This window comes from Brassica rapa, chromosome A02, assembly GCF_000309985.2.
Source record: "Brassica rapa cultivar Chiifu-401-42 chromosome A02, CAAS_Brap_v3.01, whole genome shotgun sequence".
NCBI lineage: Eukaryota > Viridiplantae > Streptophyta > Magnoliopsida > Brassicales > Brassicaceae > Brassica > Brassica rapa.
Genome location: NC_024796.2, coordinates 29,031,545 through 29,048,156, shown reverse-complemented (window position 1 = coordinate 29,048,156; position 16,612 = coordinate 29,031,545). Strand labels below are relative to the sequence as shown.

At 30.6% G+C, this 16,612-nt stretch overlaps 1 protein-coding gene across 2 annotated transcripts; it reads right to left on the bottom strand.

Annotated features, from left to right (window-relative positions):
- Window positions 1-112: 112 nt before the first annotated feature.
- LOC103854782 lies at window positions 113-11,060 on the bottom strand. Of its 2 annotated transcripts, XM_033284549.1 has the most exons (9): window positions 6,232-11,060; window positions 5,786-5,889; window positions 2,083-5,700; window positions 1,876-1,962; window positions 1,589-1,771; window positions 1,326-1,484; window positions 1,186-1,239; window positions 956-1,087; window positions 113-852 (listed from the first exon to the last, which is right to left on the bottom strand). In XM_033284549.1, exons 3-9 carry the CDS (start codon window positions 2,173-2,175, stop codon window positions 451-453), a joined length of 1,110 nt encoding a protein of 369 aa, XP_033140440.1. In that variant the 5' UTR covers window positions 2,176-5,700; window positions 5,786-5,889; window positions 6,232-11,060; the 3' UTR covers window positions 113-450. The 2 variants fall into 2 exon arrangements, with proteins under 2 accessions (XP_033140440.1, XP_009129996.1); XM_009131748.3 differs by having other exon boundaries at window positions 2,083-11,060.
- Window positions 11,061-16,612: the final 5,552 nt, after the last annotated feature.

The following is a 16,612-nucleotide window of genomic DNA, read 5'->3' as shown; positions in this document are numbered from 1 at the left end:
CTTCTATTTTAATATAATGTAGAATATACTTATAAAAATTATAAAATTAGCATATAATTCATTATTTTGTTTATAATAAAAATTTAATTAAAATTAATTTATAATAATATTATACTACTAATTGCAAAATTAATCAGTGCATTAATTAATAGAATATTTAAATGTTTTAAAAGATTTTGTTAGATTTTTTCTCAATAGATTTAGTTATTCCTAAAACTAAAATTTAAATTTATAGTTAAAATGAATTTGTTATTAATATCCTTATAATTATTTAGAAATGTTATACATTAAATAAACTAATATAAACAATAAAATATATGGACCTAGACTTCTTGTATGAATATTTTGTAGTAGATAAAAATGGTACTTCTCTTTTAATAGATAAGATATTTGGACTTCAGCATCTGTAAACCGTTGCATAGATAAATGTCAAAGATTCCACAGAAAATGTCAAACTCCACAAGAGTTTCCTCCTGGACCACCGTAATTGAAAAAGTACCCTAGACGAGTACGACGGTACCACTTTACCGTACCGACTCTTAGCCCGTAGCATTGTGGACTATCTACCAATATCTCAATAGGAAAATAACTGATTTTACTTTGCTCGTAGTTAGAATTCAAGACATCAATGTTTGCAAAAATTGCTGAAGTTCTCCGGCCTCCATCTGGAAATTTACCATTACCCATTGGAGGGCTTGAACCAGAAGGCGAAGCTTTAACCACACCACCTACTCCAACCATATTCGCACCATTGTCAAAATGGTCAAATAATTCTTTTGGCCAATAACCGAGATCACCGTTGGGTTTATCTGGCCCCAGATATGTAAGCCACCAGTTCCCTGTATTTTTATCCTACAAACAGTAAATTAATAGATAAAACTAATGAGTTGTTAGTATGAAATTAAATATCACTGGTTTGTTTCTATAAATTACATGATTTATAAAGAAGATATACCTGATGTATGAAGGGACGTAAAAAGGAAGGTTCTGTTGGTGAAATATCAATGGGTTGAACTATGGGGATCGTCTGTGATACTTGAACAAACCCTGAACAAGCTGTATTGTAACATCCTTTTCCATCTTTACCCTATCAAAATCATATTCAATATTTACATATTATTTTATTTACATATTGGCTACACAATCAACGGAAACCAAATAAGTTGATCATATATATATGCAAACCTTCCAAAATCCATATGACCAAACACGTCCGTCGCCAAAATATCCTGGATTTATCTAAGAACAAGATTGCAATAATTTAAGATTGCCAACAATATCATATGGGATTAAGGGAAGAAATAAAAATAAAATGTAAACTCTACCATAAATCCCGCAGAGATATAATTGATCTTGTTATTCACACCACTGCCTAAATATATTTGACTATATGAGGCTTGATCCTTTTCGATTTTTAGGTCAACTCCATAAACCCAAGCTTGTATACCACGATATGGACCAGCATGCGACCTTACTCCAGCAATCTACAAAAAAACCGGTTATAACAAATATATATATATATATATAATATTAATACATTCATACAAACAATATTAGATCAAAGATTATAACGAAAGTGAATGCTTACATGTGTTCCAGGGCTGTCTACTGATTGTGGATGGACATAGTTCTCGGGGAAAAGGTTAGCGCTGGTGAGGAAGTCTTTTGTATTTCTTAATACAGGAATGGTTCCATCTGGACATTTTATTTTATTTTTCTGTGTGATGCTGTTGCCAGTTTGACTATTTAATTCAGTCCTCGATGGTTTCATCTTTTCCAACAAAAAAAAGGAAGAAATAATTGTATAGTCAAGTTTAAAATAACACATCATAATAATAAACCATAAGTAGGAGATGAATTTCTGAAACTATGCACCTGGATCGTGTGGTTTTTAAGCAAAGGGTGATCAAGTCCTGGTTGCTTATAAATATTTATGCAATCGTATGTTACATTTCCACTGATCTGATACAAGAAAATAAATGATGTTGAATTAGTTAAGCAAAGTTTTTTAAGCAAAGGGAGATCAAAATAATAGAAGGGAAACAGTGCGTCTAAAGTTTTTTTTCTTGTTTAAAAACTGACCTTAAAGGATTTGAGAGGCGTGGTAGTTTGATCGGAACGAACTAAGACTACCGAGAATAAAAGAAGTAAGACATTCATAATAACGAGAGCCATCCTGTTTTGGTTTTAGTTTTTGACCTTCTGTTAAGTCTCCGAGACTGAAAACGATCTGTTATTTATAATATCAAAGAGAGAATAACAAAAATATTTATTACATTTTTTGAACTAATTATTATTTATTACATTTGATTCTTTTTGTTTTGTTGTTTAAGGTAACATTGACATTTCTTACAAAGAAAACATAAATATTTGACGCGGAATTTAGGCACTGACACAGATACACTTTAATGGCACAGATATAATTTTGAGAAATTGCAGTGTATATACAAGCATAACCCACATATTTGCGGCGATGGATTTTTGGAGTAAAGGGCGACGTGTTTTTTTTAATGACAATATTACCCCTACACACATTAGCTCGATACCTACGAGAGCTTTCCATCATTACGCGTGAGGCAAGAGTAATATTATCACTACAATCAATACAGTTCGAATTTACTACATACATCTCTCTCCTCTACCTTTGTTTTCTCCGCAACACAACACAACTCACCTCTTTCATCCAAATTCCTCCAAAATCAGAAATATGGTATTATAAAACTTCCGACTATCTCGTTCTGGTTTCAGTTTCGGACCCTCGTTACGGTTTCAGTATCACACCTCTCGTTGCCGTTTCAGTCCCCGACATCTCCTTTCCGTTCCCCTGTCTGATGAAGATTCACCAGCGTAATCATCGGTTCAATCTCGGCGATGAACCCCTCACCGACGAATCCACAGTTATCAGAGTTTGTTAAATCTCGTTACACTCTCCGTCTTAACCGGCTAATCTTCTAAATATCTAGATGGAATCAATGTTGTTTTCTACCCTTTTTTGGTATATCCACTTTTTGAATGTTGTCCTAATTTTTATCTTATTAAAGCTAATCGTTTATCTAACCGGTTAATCGTATTCAATCTCTCGATGCAATTCATGTTGTTTCCACTCTTCATCTTATTAAAGCTTTAGTAACCGTCTAAGTTTACTCTCATGTACTTGTAACCGGATAAAGTAACATACCAGAAACAACCGTTTAAGCCTAGAGGACCTGGCACGCTTCAGCAACCGTCTAAGTATTTTTTCCATGGACTGTTAACCGGATAATGTAACAATTCAAGAACACTGTGTAAGTCTATTTTCATATAAGTTGTTCTAATTTTTATCTTAATAAAGCTTTAGCAACCGTCTAAGTCTATGTCATGTACTTTTAACCGGATAATGTAGCAAATCAGAGACAATGTACGTTATTTAAACCGGTTAAACTTGAATGAACGGCTAAACTTGAATGACCGGCTAAAGTCTATATAGCCATCTAAGACGCTTATTAACTGCAACGTAACCGTCTAAGTTGTAGAACAAGAAATGCAGTTATCCGTCCTAGTGACACAAACAAGACAAATCATGAAATAACTTGTTGCTAGACAAACACAAATATAAAGGGGGGGATGCTTTATTTATGATTACAATACGAACTCATAATCGGGCTATACCGATAGTCATACAAGGCTACTCTTACATAATCGGGCTATACCGATATAAACAGCGTTATATATGTATATATTTTCTAATGATTACATGCATGGAATGATTATAAATCGCTTCAGCTTCTTACGTGAAAGGAGAGGCGATAGGGGTAACGCTGTCTTTTCGCACCCAATACAACTGGGCCTTGTCCTTGGGCCTTCCGTTTTTCCATGGACGCAAATATTGCCATCTTACTAGAATTTCTATGCAAATCGCTCTATAATTTTTGCGATAAATATTCTGACTCATATATAATTGAATGTCACAGATAGTATAATTTAGAGACGGATATTCTGACAAAGAAAACATAAAAAAAAAAAATTGAGTTTTTTACTGGTATTATTATTAAAAATTTAGAAGCGGAAATTTTGGGTTTATATTAAAGAGATTGACGAAAAGTTTACGATCATCAGCGCTCAAATGGCATTTTAATTTTGAAACTTCATAACGTCGAAAGAAGCCCTTTCTCAAAAGGAAAAAAAAAACCTTCATAACGTCGATAAATTGATTAATACTAATGCTGAACTAAGAAAGTGTAATCAATGTGCGAAGACTAAATAAATTGTAGTCAATGACTCGGAAGTCTTAAGATATTTGTTACTACGTGTCGTAATCGAACTTGTCAATTGTGGACCAAAATATCGAAGATTGGAGATATAATTCGATCTGATTTCGATTTGAGAGACTACACAAATATATCTTTCTAAAAAAGTATACACGTATATAAAACCAATATCTACGAAGTATTTTTTAAATAAAATATTCGAACTTCTGAATATAGTTACAATTACAATATAAAGCTGGTGGAGCTTGCTGGTGGAGCTTGCTAGAGATTGTTCAAATCTAAAAAATTTAAAAATTACATCCATTTTTCTTTTGGGGGGGGGGGGGGGGGGGAAGCATAATCATATGTAATACATTGTGTATATATAACTTAATAGTTTGGATAACTAGGGTAAACCCGCCCTACGGGCGGGCGTGTGAATAAACTAATGAAAAAAATATATATTTAAAATTTTAATATACATTAACTAAAAATAACATTAAGGTTCATAATTGTTTTACAACAATTTTATTTATTTATTTTTACTATTCATTTTAAGAATTTTAATGACACATTCAACATAGCGTCAATATAATCCTCCAATTATATATATATATATATATATATATATATATATATATATATATATATATATTTATTTATTTATTTTCACGCATTTAACAAAACAGTGATTACTTTTATCCTATTTAATTTGTTCACTACATATTAATCTCAGATCTCAAAGTTTATAAGAAACAATCGAATAACCATTTTTGATGCATCTTGTACTTTAGCATGAATTTGTTAGCAGAAATTGGTTTCTAAATTGAAGCTGGTTTAAATAAAAATGATTTACAAATTTTTATAACTACAAATCTTGAGTTAAGTGTTTGTCTATTCAAGTTGGATTTTGTAACCTTGATGAAGTATTTGGCCATATATAGGTCTGTTACATTCTGTAACTTAGTGTGTATAGCTGTAAGTTACATACTATGTCGTTACACATAAATGGTGTTACGATATCAAACGTGAATAAAAGGACTCTCCTTTACAATTGCTAAGTGTTCTTGACAGATTTGCAAAGCTCTCAACATTTATTGAAAAACAGAGAAAAATACATAAATTTTTTTATGAGATTGATCAAAAAAAATCTGGCCTGAGAGTTGGATTAATTATAAAGACACTGTATAGCTCCAGATGCCACTTGAGAGACCATCCCCGATTCTCCATGATGCAGCCTCCATCGTTTACAAAAATATCAAGCTCCTCCCCTGTTCATGTTAATATAAATTGGTGACTGCAACTGATCCATCGATACATTTTCTGCATTGAATCTTCCCTCCTACTTAATTCGTCCTTTTTAATACTTTCTCAAGTGATTCCACATCCTCGCCTCTATAGAAAAATTAGATACTTCACATCAATGAAACAAACACGCTCCATCCACTATGAAGCAAACGGCTTCGTGGCTCACCTGCCAATATCAAAATCAAAAACATCAACCATCATAGAACGCTTATGACATAAAAGATTCATAGAACATAAATAAAGAAAGATACTCAATAATTTTTTTCCCTATACAATGGAAATATGTATGGAACGTCACTCATTGGCAAGCAAAACCTTTAAAACCAACTCTTGGTAGGGAGATTGACCGGAGATCCTGAAAGAAGAATCAAAAGGGTGAATTAAAGACAATCTTAGAACAAAATTTGGGAAAACAAAGTTTTGATTTATATAAACACCAGTCCAAGGAAGTCTGATCTAAAAGAGCTAGCTGGATCACAATATAGACATCATCATGATCCTAATATGCATCATCATGATCCTAATATTTTTCAATATATTCACTTCTATCCACATATTTTCAATGGCAATAGCCTTCCTAAGCTACACAATAGTTACAAATAATCTAACATATCTCATAACTTAGATTGTTAGACAGAACCAGAAGATATCAAGTCAAAAAGCACCTTTTTGGGATAAAAAATCAAAAAGCACTAACTTTTCTTAAACTCTTGGAGAATCAAAGCTCTTATCCAAACCCACGCTGCCTCATTCCGCTTCACGGAGGAGACGTGCTGTCTCGCGACGATGCATTTAGCCGGAGACGGAGGACGGAACAGCCGTTTGAAGAATCTATTCGGCGTGGAGTTCCCATTAGTCACCGGAGATCTCGTCGGAGCCTTTTTGGAAAGAGTGAGATGAACTAAGACTGTAAAATATGAAAATCGGAGATAGTAAGAGATATGAAGAGATGGTGATTCCAAGAAGATAAACACTGGCCTATTTATACTCGAAAACACATCGCCTTGCAGATCTAAACCACGCATTGAATTCATCGTCGTGGGTGAATGGATTAATGGAATTAAACACGAAAAAGCCATCAATCGGACTGTTTCAGAAACTGAGATGAAGCTCAGGCGTCACTGCACCGCCGTTGAAGAGGAGTGAATTAGAACGCAGCCGTAGCGTTAAAAGGCCACAAAGTCACGCGTTATGTTTAAAATCCACGAAGCCCATTACAATACATAATAAATGAAACGTTGCGTTTCATACGTGGCGCAACAATATCACTCGAATTTGTGACATGTCATCCTACGTGGATAGCCTGGGAGGGATTCAAACCCTCTTTTATATATAAAGATATATTCAAAGAAACATATCAGTGAAAAAGAGATATCTATGAAAACGTTGAGTTTATTGATGGTTTTGTGACTTTTTGCCACGTTGGGGAGAAATACTGTTGTCGGGCCATGTGGGCCAATAAGTTAACAAAGAAAACATGCACAATAATATATCACTAGTACAGTAAAGTTCTAATTGAGGTTTCCCCTTGATTTTCTTTCTGAGATGAGCTGGAATGTGTTGAGGATAATGGGCCACCCACGTCCACTCTCTCAGCCCGTGGGTCCCATTCCGTCTGACGGTCAGTCCGTTAATTTTCCAAAGGCTCGAAATCTTTGTTTACTGACCCGTCAATCACCATCCGACCTTTTCTCATGCTTTGGACTCACTCGCACACTATCGCCAATCACTTTCCGATAGGTCACTTATTCTTCCACTACTACAGTTCAAGTACGCTTAACTCTGGAGTTCTTTCAGGATGTGTTCCGGAAAAGATAAGTCAACTTTGATGACATATGTAGCCAAATCAATTCTCTTAAACCTTTTCACATATCACAATTCGGGATGTTACAAAAAACATCCTATAGTCCATCGCTGGCAACCAGATTCCTTTTGAACACATACATCCAAATAGGTAATTTACTATAAACTATTAAATTATTATTTGTTTCTGTTTTAATTGTTATTTATTTCCTTTTAATTATTATTTATTTTAGAATACCACACTATGTCTGAGAATGATCTTTTTTTTTCAAATTGTTATTTATTAGGGCCAAGCCCAGGGCCGAAGCCCGAACAAAACAAGTACAAACCAAAAGCCCAGAGAAACAACGGGCCACAGAAAGCAAACACACAAAGAGCCGAAGCCCATAAAATACATAGCGGCCCAAACGGCCCACACTACTCGACACGGACAGTTCGCCCTAAAACGCGCCGCAAGGAAATAGGTTTGAACCACGTGTCTTCATCTTAGCCTTCCGCACACCACGTGGAACCTATCTCGACTTGAACGATGCCATCACCGGAGATCAACCCCGACACCATTTAAAGCCGGAGCTCCTAACTTGCAGAGCCTCCGCACATCCAAAAACCGTTTATCAACGTCGAACTGTCTTCACGCCAGAAGGTTCATCGGATTACCGAGAGCGCCTCCGACTTTGGACCACCGGACACGCAGGACAGTCGAACCGTAAACCGCACTCACATCATCGTAAACCAAAACTACCGCTAACAAACTCGAAACTAGTTCCCTCACCCAAAACAAAGGGTTCCAAGTCGGCATCAAGGATCTGTGTGAGCCTCCTCTCACCGTAATCCAAAAGCCGGCGAAGAGAGCTAAGGGAGCCTCCCCTTCTCGGAAGCAAGAGTGGCGTCGGTGGAGCTAAAGAAAGCCTCCACCCCCCACGAAGAACCGACGTCGATGGAGCTAAGGAAGCCTCCATCGCCTGGAGGAAAACGACCAGAACGCGCAACAAACTCCCAGTCACCTCCGAGATCCTCCAAAACGTTGCGTCTTCACTCCAAAGTTGAGACACCACATAGCTCTGACAAGGCAAGCGAAGGAAGATCTGGAAAGACAACGAAAAGGAAGACAGAAAACCAAAAGAACGAAGAACTCCGGCGACGGCACGGACGCTCACGCGCCGGCCGTACGCTCACGCGCCGGCCGTACGCCGGAGGGAAACCAATTCTCTCTCTTTTCTTTTCTTCAGAGTTTCTAACGTTAATTTTTTTTTTTTTTTTTTTTGATGTCTGAGAATGATCTATTCAATTTTTTTTGTTGTTTTTTGTTAAACTAAAACAAAAAGCAATAATCCAGTTGGCATGTTTTAATCAAAAAATGTTTGGCAGTGGAGTCGGTTTCTTCCTTTGTTACCATTCTTCTACGAAACATTTATACGTCACCAAAAGTTTTAGCCCACAAAAAAAAAAGGTCCTATAAGACCCGGTCCTAGCTCTTATAGCCCACATATTTGTTAGGAAGGTCCATTCTATTTTTATTGGACATGATATTTTAAAGCCCAGCAAAGCCCGAACTAGACGACATAGTATATTCTGACTCAGATTTATTTGAATGATTCTGGGACAGATATTCTGACTCAAATATATTTGTCAGGCATATGTTTGACACTGACACGGATTATCTGACTCAAATCAACTGCAAAACACTATTTTAATGTGATTCTTACATCAAATCATTATTTATAATTGCAAAAATCACATCATTTTAATGCAATACTAAAATTTAACACCAAATTTGATGTGATATTATTCACCACACTAAAACATTATTTTTCTCACTAAAATACTATACACTTATTTTATTACTAAAACATACAATTAAATAAAGGATAAACAAAAAAACTTAATATATATAATATTATAAAATAGTTTTAGTGTGAAGTTTAGTGTTATGGTTGGAGAAGACCTTGGTTTTAGTGTTGTAATTACATTAAAATAGTGTAGTTTTGATACTAAAATGGTGTAAGTGGTTGGAGAAGTCCTAAGGCTTGTACCATAGGCCAAATGCAGAATAAATACATACCACTTTTAATGCAGATTGGACAATAGTAATTTTTTTGTCGTTTAACATATTTTTTGCAGATCAAAAATAAATGATTAAAAAATAAAAAATTTGCATACAGATTTAAATTACACATAAATTTTTTGATCTGCAAATAAGGAAAAAAAAAGTTGTACATTTGCAGACCAATAATATAAATTTATTTATTTTGGCTATTAATTATTAATAGATAGCCTACTTTATTAATTCATGTTATTCACTTTGAAACTAAAAACTAAATCTTTAAAAGTAAAATTTAATATTTTCGTTTTGGAATTAATTTATTTTAAAACGAGTTTATTTTATAGAATATAAATAATTTTATAAAACATTTACACAAATGTATATATATTCAACATATTCATATTTTTATATATTATGTTTGCAATAACTAGATATACATATTATTTTTGTATTATCTATTTTATTTGCTTCACTAAAAATCATATATAATACTTATATTGATAGAAAACATATATATATATATATTATAGTATATTTTATTTTTCTTCTTTTTAATAAGTAATATAATTAAAATAATTAATACTTGCTTATAAATTTTTATTTTCCAATATTTTGTAAAACTTATTCTAATGAATATATCTATGATGTTTGATAATTTAAATTTCATTATTTATAAATAATAATTTGTATATTTTGTTTAAATATTTAATTTAAATTATCATTTTATAACATTTAATAAAATATGTTAATTTAGTAAGTTTATTTGATAAATAAGGCTACAATTGTTTTGTACCGTAATTAAAAACCGGACATGACCGGCCGGTCAAACCGTGACTCATCCATCTTCACGTTCAGGGTTGCTCAAAAAACCATATTTGAATTAAACCGTCAAATCTCGTAAAACCGATAAAACTCGTAAAACCCGGTGAACCGGTTCAATATCAAAATTCGACTTTTCAAAAATTAAAGAGATAAAATAAAATTTCAACAATTTGTTATAAATCCACATTAGTTTACGATAGTTACATAATTATAATATTTTATGATTATAATATACTGGTGAAAATTATAATAAATAATTATATAACTATAAATTTATATTTTAATTAATTAAAAATAAAAATAAGATCCCAGTTGAACTGATTATACCCGTCCAACAATTGACTCAGTCACCATGTCGAGTCAATCTTTGGTCTGATTTTCAAAATATTTATGTATAATCATGTTGATCTGCATTTGATTTGTATTATCGGTTCAATCTGCATATGATCTGTTTGATCAGCATTATTGGCTTGATCTATATTTTTTGATCTGTGTTCTCCATTTGAAGCCTAAGATTTTCTGACTTCGTTAAAAAAAGACTAAGATATTTTTACAAGAAACAAAACAATCAATATATATATATATATATATATATATATATATATATATATATATATATATTAGGTTAAGATTCGCACCCTTCACGAAATAAATATTATATATAAAAATTATTTTATGTATTATATGTTTTTACATATTATAAAATAATAAAGATATCTTGAATAATTAAAAGTCAATAAATATTACACATATAATTAAATTGGTGCAAAAATATAGATCAATTTTATTAATCCAAAAATAATTTTTTTCTATTTGATAGGATATGTAATTAAATTTAAATGATATTAACATACATAATATATTTTTAATATTAATGTTTTTTAAATGATTTTTTCTACTCATATGGTTTTTTTTATCATATATCTCTTATAGAAAAAAACTTTAAATTACTGATAACAATTTTTTTATTGTGAGATTAATAGTTTTAGTAATTTATAATTTTTAAAAAATTAAATTGTCAATGTTTGTTCAAATTTTTTATCAAAAAAATTGATCAAAGTAAATTTCAAAACTAAAATATTATGTATTTTATATGGTTTCTAGTTTAATTCAAAACGATATATATATTTACACATATATATATATATATTAATTTTAATAATTAATTAAGTTAGACTTTTTACTTATATGATTTTGTAATCATTTGTACTTTATCATAACAAAAAATTTAAATCATGGATCACAAAATTTGAATATGAGATTTTTAACAATTTTAGTAATTTATAACCGTTTTTAAAATTTTGAAATATAACATATACAGAAAAATCTAATATTCTTATATGATTATTGTGGTTGTTTAATTTATTTTAATATTTTAAAATTAAACAAATATGATAGAAGATACACTAATTTTTATCAAATCTTTATTATTCAAAATCATCAATTGTCATATATATTTTAGCCACATTAGATAATTCTGTAATTTAATTTAAGAAAATAATAAATAACATTAATAATAAATTTATGGTTAGTTTAATAAAAAAAATTATTATCTAATTAGATGGATCAACCTATTTATCTAATGATTCTAAGAATCATCTTAGTAATGACACGTGACTATAAACAAATTGTAATATTTCTCAATTAATATATTGGAGATATAAAGAAAAACATAAGTATTTAAGTGGTATTTGGGTATATGCGAAAATTTTGGGTTCATACTAAATGGCATTTTAATTTTGAAACTTTATAATGTAAACTGATTAAGAGTAGTCAACGTGGGAAGACCAAATAAATTGTAGACAATGACTCATCAGTCTTAAGATATTTGTGTTCCATAAGCGAATAATTAGTATCATCAGTCGAGAAAAATATCTAAGACTAATTAGAAATATATAATTCTCTTTGATTATACTTTAGATCTTAAACATTACCTTACTAGATAAGTGATATTAGTTGTGTAGCTGAGCTTAGTGGTTGTCAAAGACATCTCGATTTAGGATATCTTTTTATTTATAAATAAGCTTGTTTCTTGGTTTGCAAGTGATATTACTAAATAAGTGAGATTAGACTTCTTTGATGGTCATTTGCTTCAGTACTCTTGTAAATTCTTGTTTACTTGTTTCTATGTCATTGCTACTTTGTTACAAAAAGTTAGCATATGCTTTGAAGACAGATTATAGATACAACTTCATGAGTTAATAAATATGTCTAGTGACATATCTCCCAGACTTTTTTAAAAATAGTATGTGCATTGAAGACAGTTTATAAATACAAGCACGTATGATATATTTTGATCGCTTTCAACTTGTTCTTGACTTATACTCATATTTACGAAGACATGAGCATATCAAAGTGCTTATGCTTAGTTCTGTCATGGTATATGAAGTTATTTGAGAGAGTTATGATTCTTTGTAAATATATCATTACTTACTTTCACATGATCAAATCATATAGTAAGAGAATGCAGAAACGTATAATCACATGTTATAATACATTAATACGATCGTGTCTTTTTTGTTGTAACAAGTATTAGTTTCAGGCTTTTTTTGTTACTGTCACCTCTTGAACTTATTTGATTGTGAATTTTATGAGTACTGAAACGGTTTATTTTCTTTATATTTTTCTTACTTAAAAATTCAACCACTGGATTGTGCCAATGTATTTGAACTTCACTTTCGTATATAAATAGATCAAAGAGTCAAGTTTAGGGTTCGAGAGAAGTGACAAGTTCTTCAGAGAGAGAAGAAAATAAAAGCTGTATCTTGCGTCCCAAGAAAACGATGATCTTCTTCTCTTTTTCTTCTTAAACCGAAACCTCTTTTCTCAGTGGACGCCATTCGAGACCCTTTGAACGATACGAATGGAAGACAACGGAAGTGGTGTGACTTCTTCTTCTACAGAGAAAAACGTTACCAACTTTGTAGGGTAAAGAAGCTAAACCGAGTTATTGGTGAGATTGATGTCAAGAAAATGCATTTCCCACTACTTACGTTCGATCATCTTAATTCTTGAGACCGTTTCTTGATTAGTCTTGTTCTTATTTGCTACAAGTGGTAGAAGAAGATGCCTTGTGACATATGCCAAAGTTAGTAATGCTCATGACGATAAGATAATGAAGTGTTATAAGCCTCCCATGTGGCTATGTGAGTGTGCCGTATCTTAAGCCGGAGGATGCTAAAGATTCTAATGAGACTTGACGTCCTAATGAGTCGGTTTCATAGAGGAAGTAGTAGTGTGGATGGTCAGAACACTGGAAGCGAGCCCTATGATGATAATGAAACCTCAACGACTAATCAACCTTCACAATCACAATCACAGGCACATACAAGTCCAGCGGGTAATGAAACCAATATCTTTAGCTCCTTAAAGTATATGGTTTAGTGTAAATGGTTTAGTTTTATATTTAGCAACTAATCAACCTTCACAATCACATGCACATACTACATGTCCAGAAAATATTGCAAACAATTTCTTTTAGCTTAGGGCATCTCCAACCCTACCCTATTTTTTACTCCAAACATCATTTTGGAATAAAATATTTTCCAACCCCACTCTATTTTCAAGTCCGAAATGGAATAATGACTAGGATCATTACTTTATTTTGGTATTGAACTTTTTTTATTTGTGAAATGGTCCTTTAAATCTTTAATGTTTTTATTTCTTACTTAAATAATATTTTAAAATGATAAAAGTAATAAGATATTCCATTATTTAATAATCTCATATATATTAATTCTGGAGCATTGCAACATATTTTTGTAGCCACGTTTCATCACTAGGATAATTTTTAGAATCCTTAGAATAATAAGTTGGTCTATATAAATATATATTATACTTTTTATTAAACTAACTATCAAATTGATTAGTAGTGTACAAAAAAATATTATGTATTTACTAAAATAAAAGATACAAAATTACCTAATATGATTAATATATATATAACAATGTATTATTATGAATAATACATATTTGATAACATTTTTTTGTATTCTTTCTCTTTTTGATTAATTTCAATTATTAAAATAAATCAAACACATTAAGCATATAATAATAAAAAATTTCTTATATGTTACATTTTAAATTTTTTAAATTACTAAAAATTAATAAAAATGGTAAAAGTTTCACATTGGAAATTTTGTGATCAGTGGTTTAACTTTTTTTTGTTCAAGCAAGATACAAATGATTATAAATCGTATGAATACGAAGTCTCATTAATAGATATTCATATTATATATATATGTATATTAATATCATTTAAATTAAATTATATAGTACATAAAATATATAAATATGTTAATTTCAAAAAAATTCAGTATATATTTATTGAGATTTTAATATTTTAATTTTAAAATCTGTTTTGAAAATTTTCACATTAAAGTTTTTGTGATTAACGGTTTAAATTTTTGGTTACGTCAAATATATAATTGTTAATAAAATCATATGAGTAGTAAGTGTCAATAATAAATATTTATATTAAATATAATATATTTATCTATGTCAATACCACTAAAATTTATTATATACCATATAAAGTAAATAAAATTATTATTTTAATGTATTTACCAAAATATGATTGTAAATTAACAAAAGGTATTGATTTTGATTTGTGGTTACTCTAATGTATATACTATTATGTATAGAAATTATTTTTAATATGTGGTTTCTAATATGTTATAAGATCCTGACAATCCCAAAAATACAGTTCTTTAAATCTAAGGGAATTTTAATATTGGAAGCACTATATATATTTTTATATTATTTCATTCAGATCAAAAAAATTTTCTTGATATTTATTCCTAAAAACCTTTTATAAACTATCATGACAAGATTTCAATCACTTCCCTTTGAGTCTTTTCGAAGAATGAGAGATTTGATCATTTGTCTAATATTTTTTTCTCCCTAATACCCTACCTAACTATTATAATTGTAAGATTGATATATTTGAACTATTTATTATAGTTTAATATTTTTTTCTCCCTAACACCCTACCTAGCTGTTTTAAAATGATAGTTGTGTCAGCTGCATAACTTGATTTTCTTTTATGCATATGAAATCTTAAAAATAATTAAAATGAGTGAAAAATTTAAAAGACCAACATTTGTATTAGTGATTTTACAATCGATAAAAAATTTAATGTTACAAAAATATTAAAATCATTTAATGAACAAATATTAGTGTAAAAGTCATCATCTAGTTATATACTATAATTAAAAAAATATTATAAAATAAAGATAACATAAAAGGATCTACAGTTGTGTTTCACTATTGTGAAAGGACATGTTTGGTTTTGGAAAAAAATGTGTTACATGACTACATGTATACTTTTATATAGCATGATAACTGAGGATGAGCGTGAATTCTATGCACCAACTGAACTTGGAAGAGAAGCTCCACCTCCATATACCAAAATTGCAGAAGATAAAAATGTCCGATTTCAAAAAAAAATTTATTCGATTTAGGAATATCAAAGATAAAAAAAGCTTATGTTTCATTACGAAATACATTAGTTGATCATTTGTGAAAAAAATATTCTAATGCCATTATTAAACCAACTTTTATATTGTCTTTTATTTTATTTTTATGATTTCTTGTACTTTTTAATAATAAATGTTTAATTTAAATAAATTATATTTTAAAGAATTTTTGTAAACATAAAATAACTAGGGTTAATTAGTAATTTTTATAAGTATAAGGTATTATTAACAATTATTAATAAAATATATTATTTTTAGAATAAAAATGGAGTAATACATTGGAGTAAAACCTTACTCCATTTTGGTGTTGCACCATTTTAGAGTAAAACATGGAGTAATACATTAGAGATGCTCTTATGCTTTAGTTCTCTCTTCGTTGGTGACTATGAAATCAAGAAACTAATGCATTAGTATGAAATCAAGAAACTTATAGGTAGCATAAACTGATATTTATTTATAATGCTCTATTTACATACAACTGACAAAAGAGAGAAGAAGATTAAACATAACTAAAACATAACCACATAAGGTGGAAATGAAACATAACTACATAAGGTGGACTACAGTTTCACCACTCCTTGGAGATGGCCACGTCATCTTCTTCTTCTTAGAGAACATCTACTCTTGCGCTGGAGCTGGTACTGGCACCATCTCCATTACCGGGACTACTGTAGTCCTCTCACCCTTGTTCATCAATAGCCTACACAAGCAACAACAAACAAGATGAGAATGATCAACCAGAACAACTTGGGACTGACTTGATCCTCATCTGAACGGCCAGCCATGTTTAAGAGTTTAGAAAAACAGAGAGTTAAAGATGATAGAAACAGAGAAGAAAAACTGTATTTTTTAAATTGTAAATGTTATAATAACATTCATATCAATCGATCAATATATATATGTTTCTCTTAATCACCACTTTGATAAAACTA

Bases quoted from the DNA above. Each gene is read 5' to 3' on its own strand.
- LOC103854782 (XM_009131748.3), bottom strand. From the start codon at position 2,175: ATGGCTCTCGTTATTATGAATGTCTTACTTCTTTTATTCTCGGTAGTC. The intron at 1,963-2,082 runs GTCAGTTTTTAA...TTCTTGTATCAG, and splicing joins CGCCTCTCAAATCCTTTAAG to ATCAGTGGAAATGTAACATA. The intron at 1,088-1,185 runs GTTTGCATATAT...TGATTTTGATAG, and splicing joins GGTCATATGGATTTTGGAAG to GGTAAAGATGGAAAAGGATG.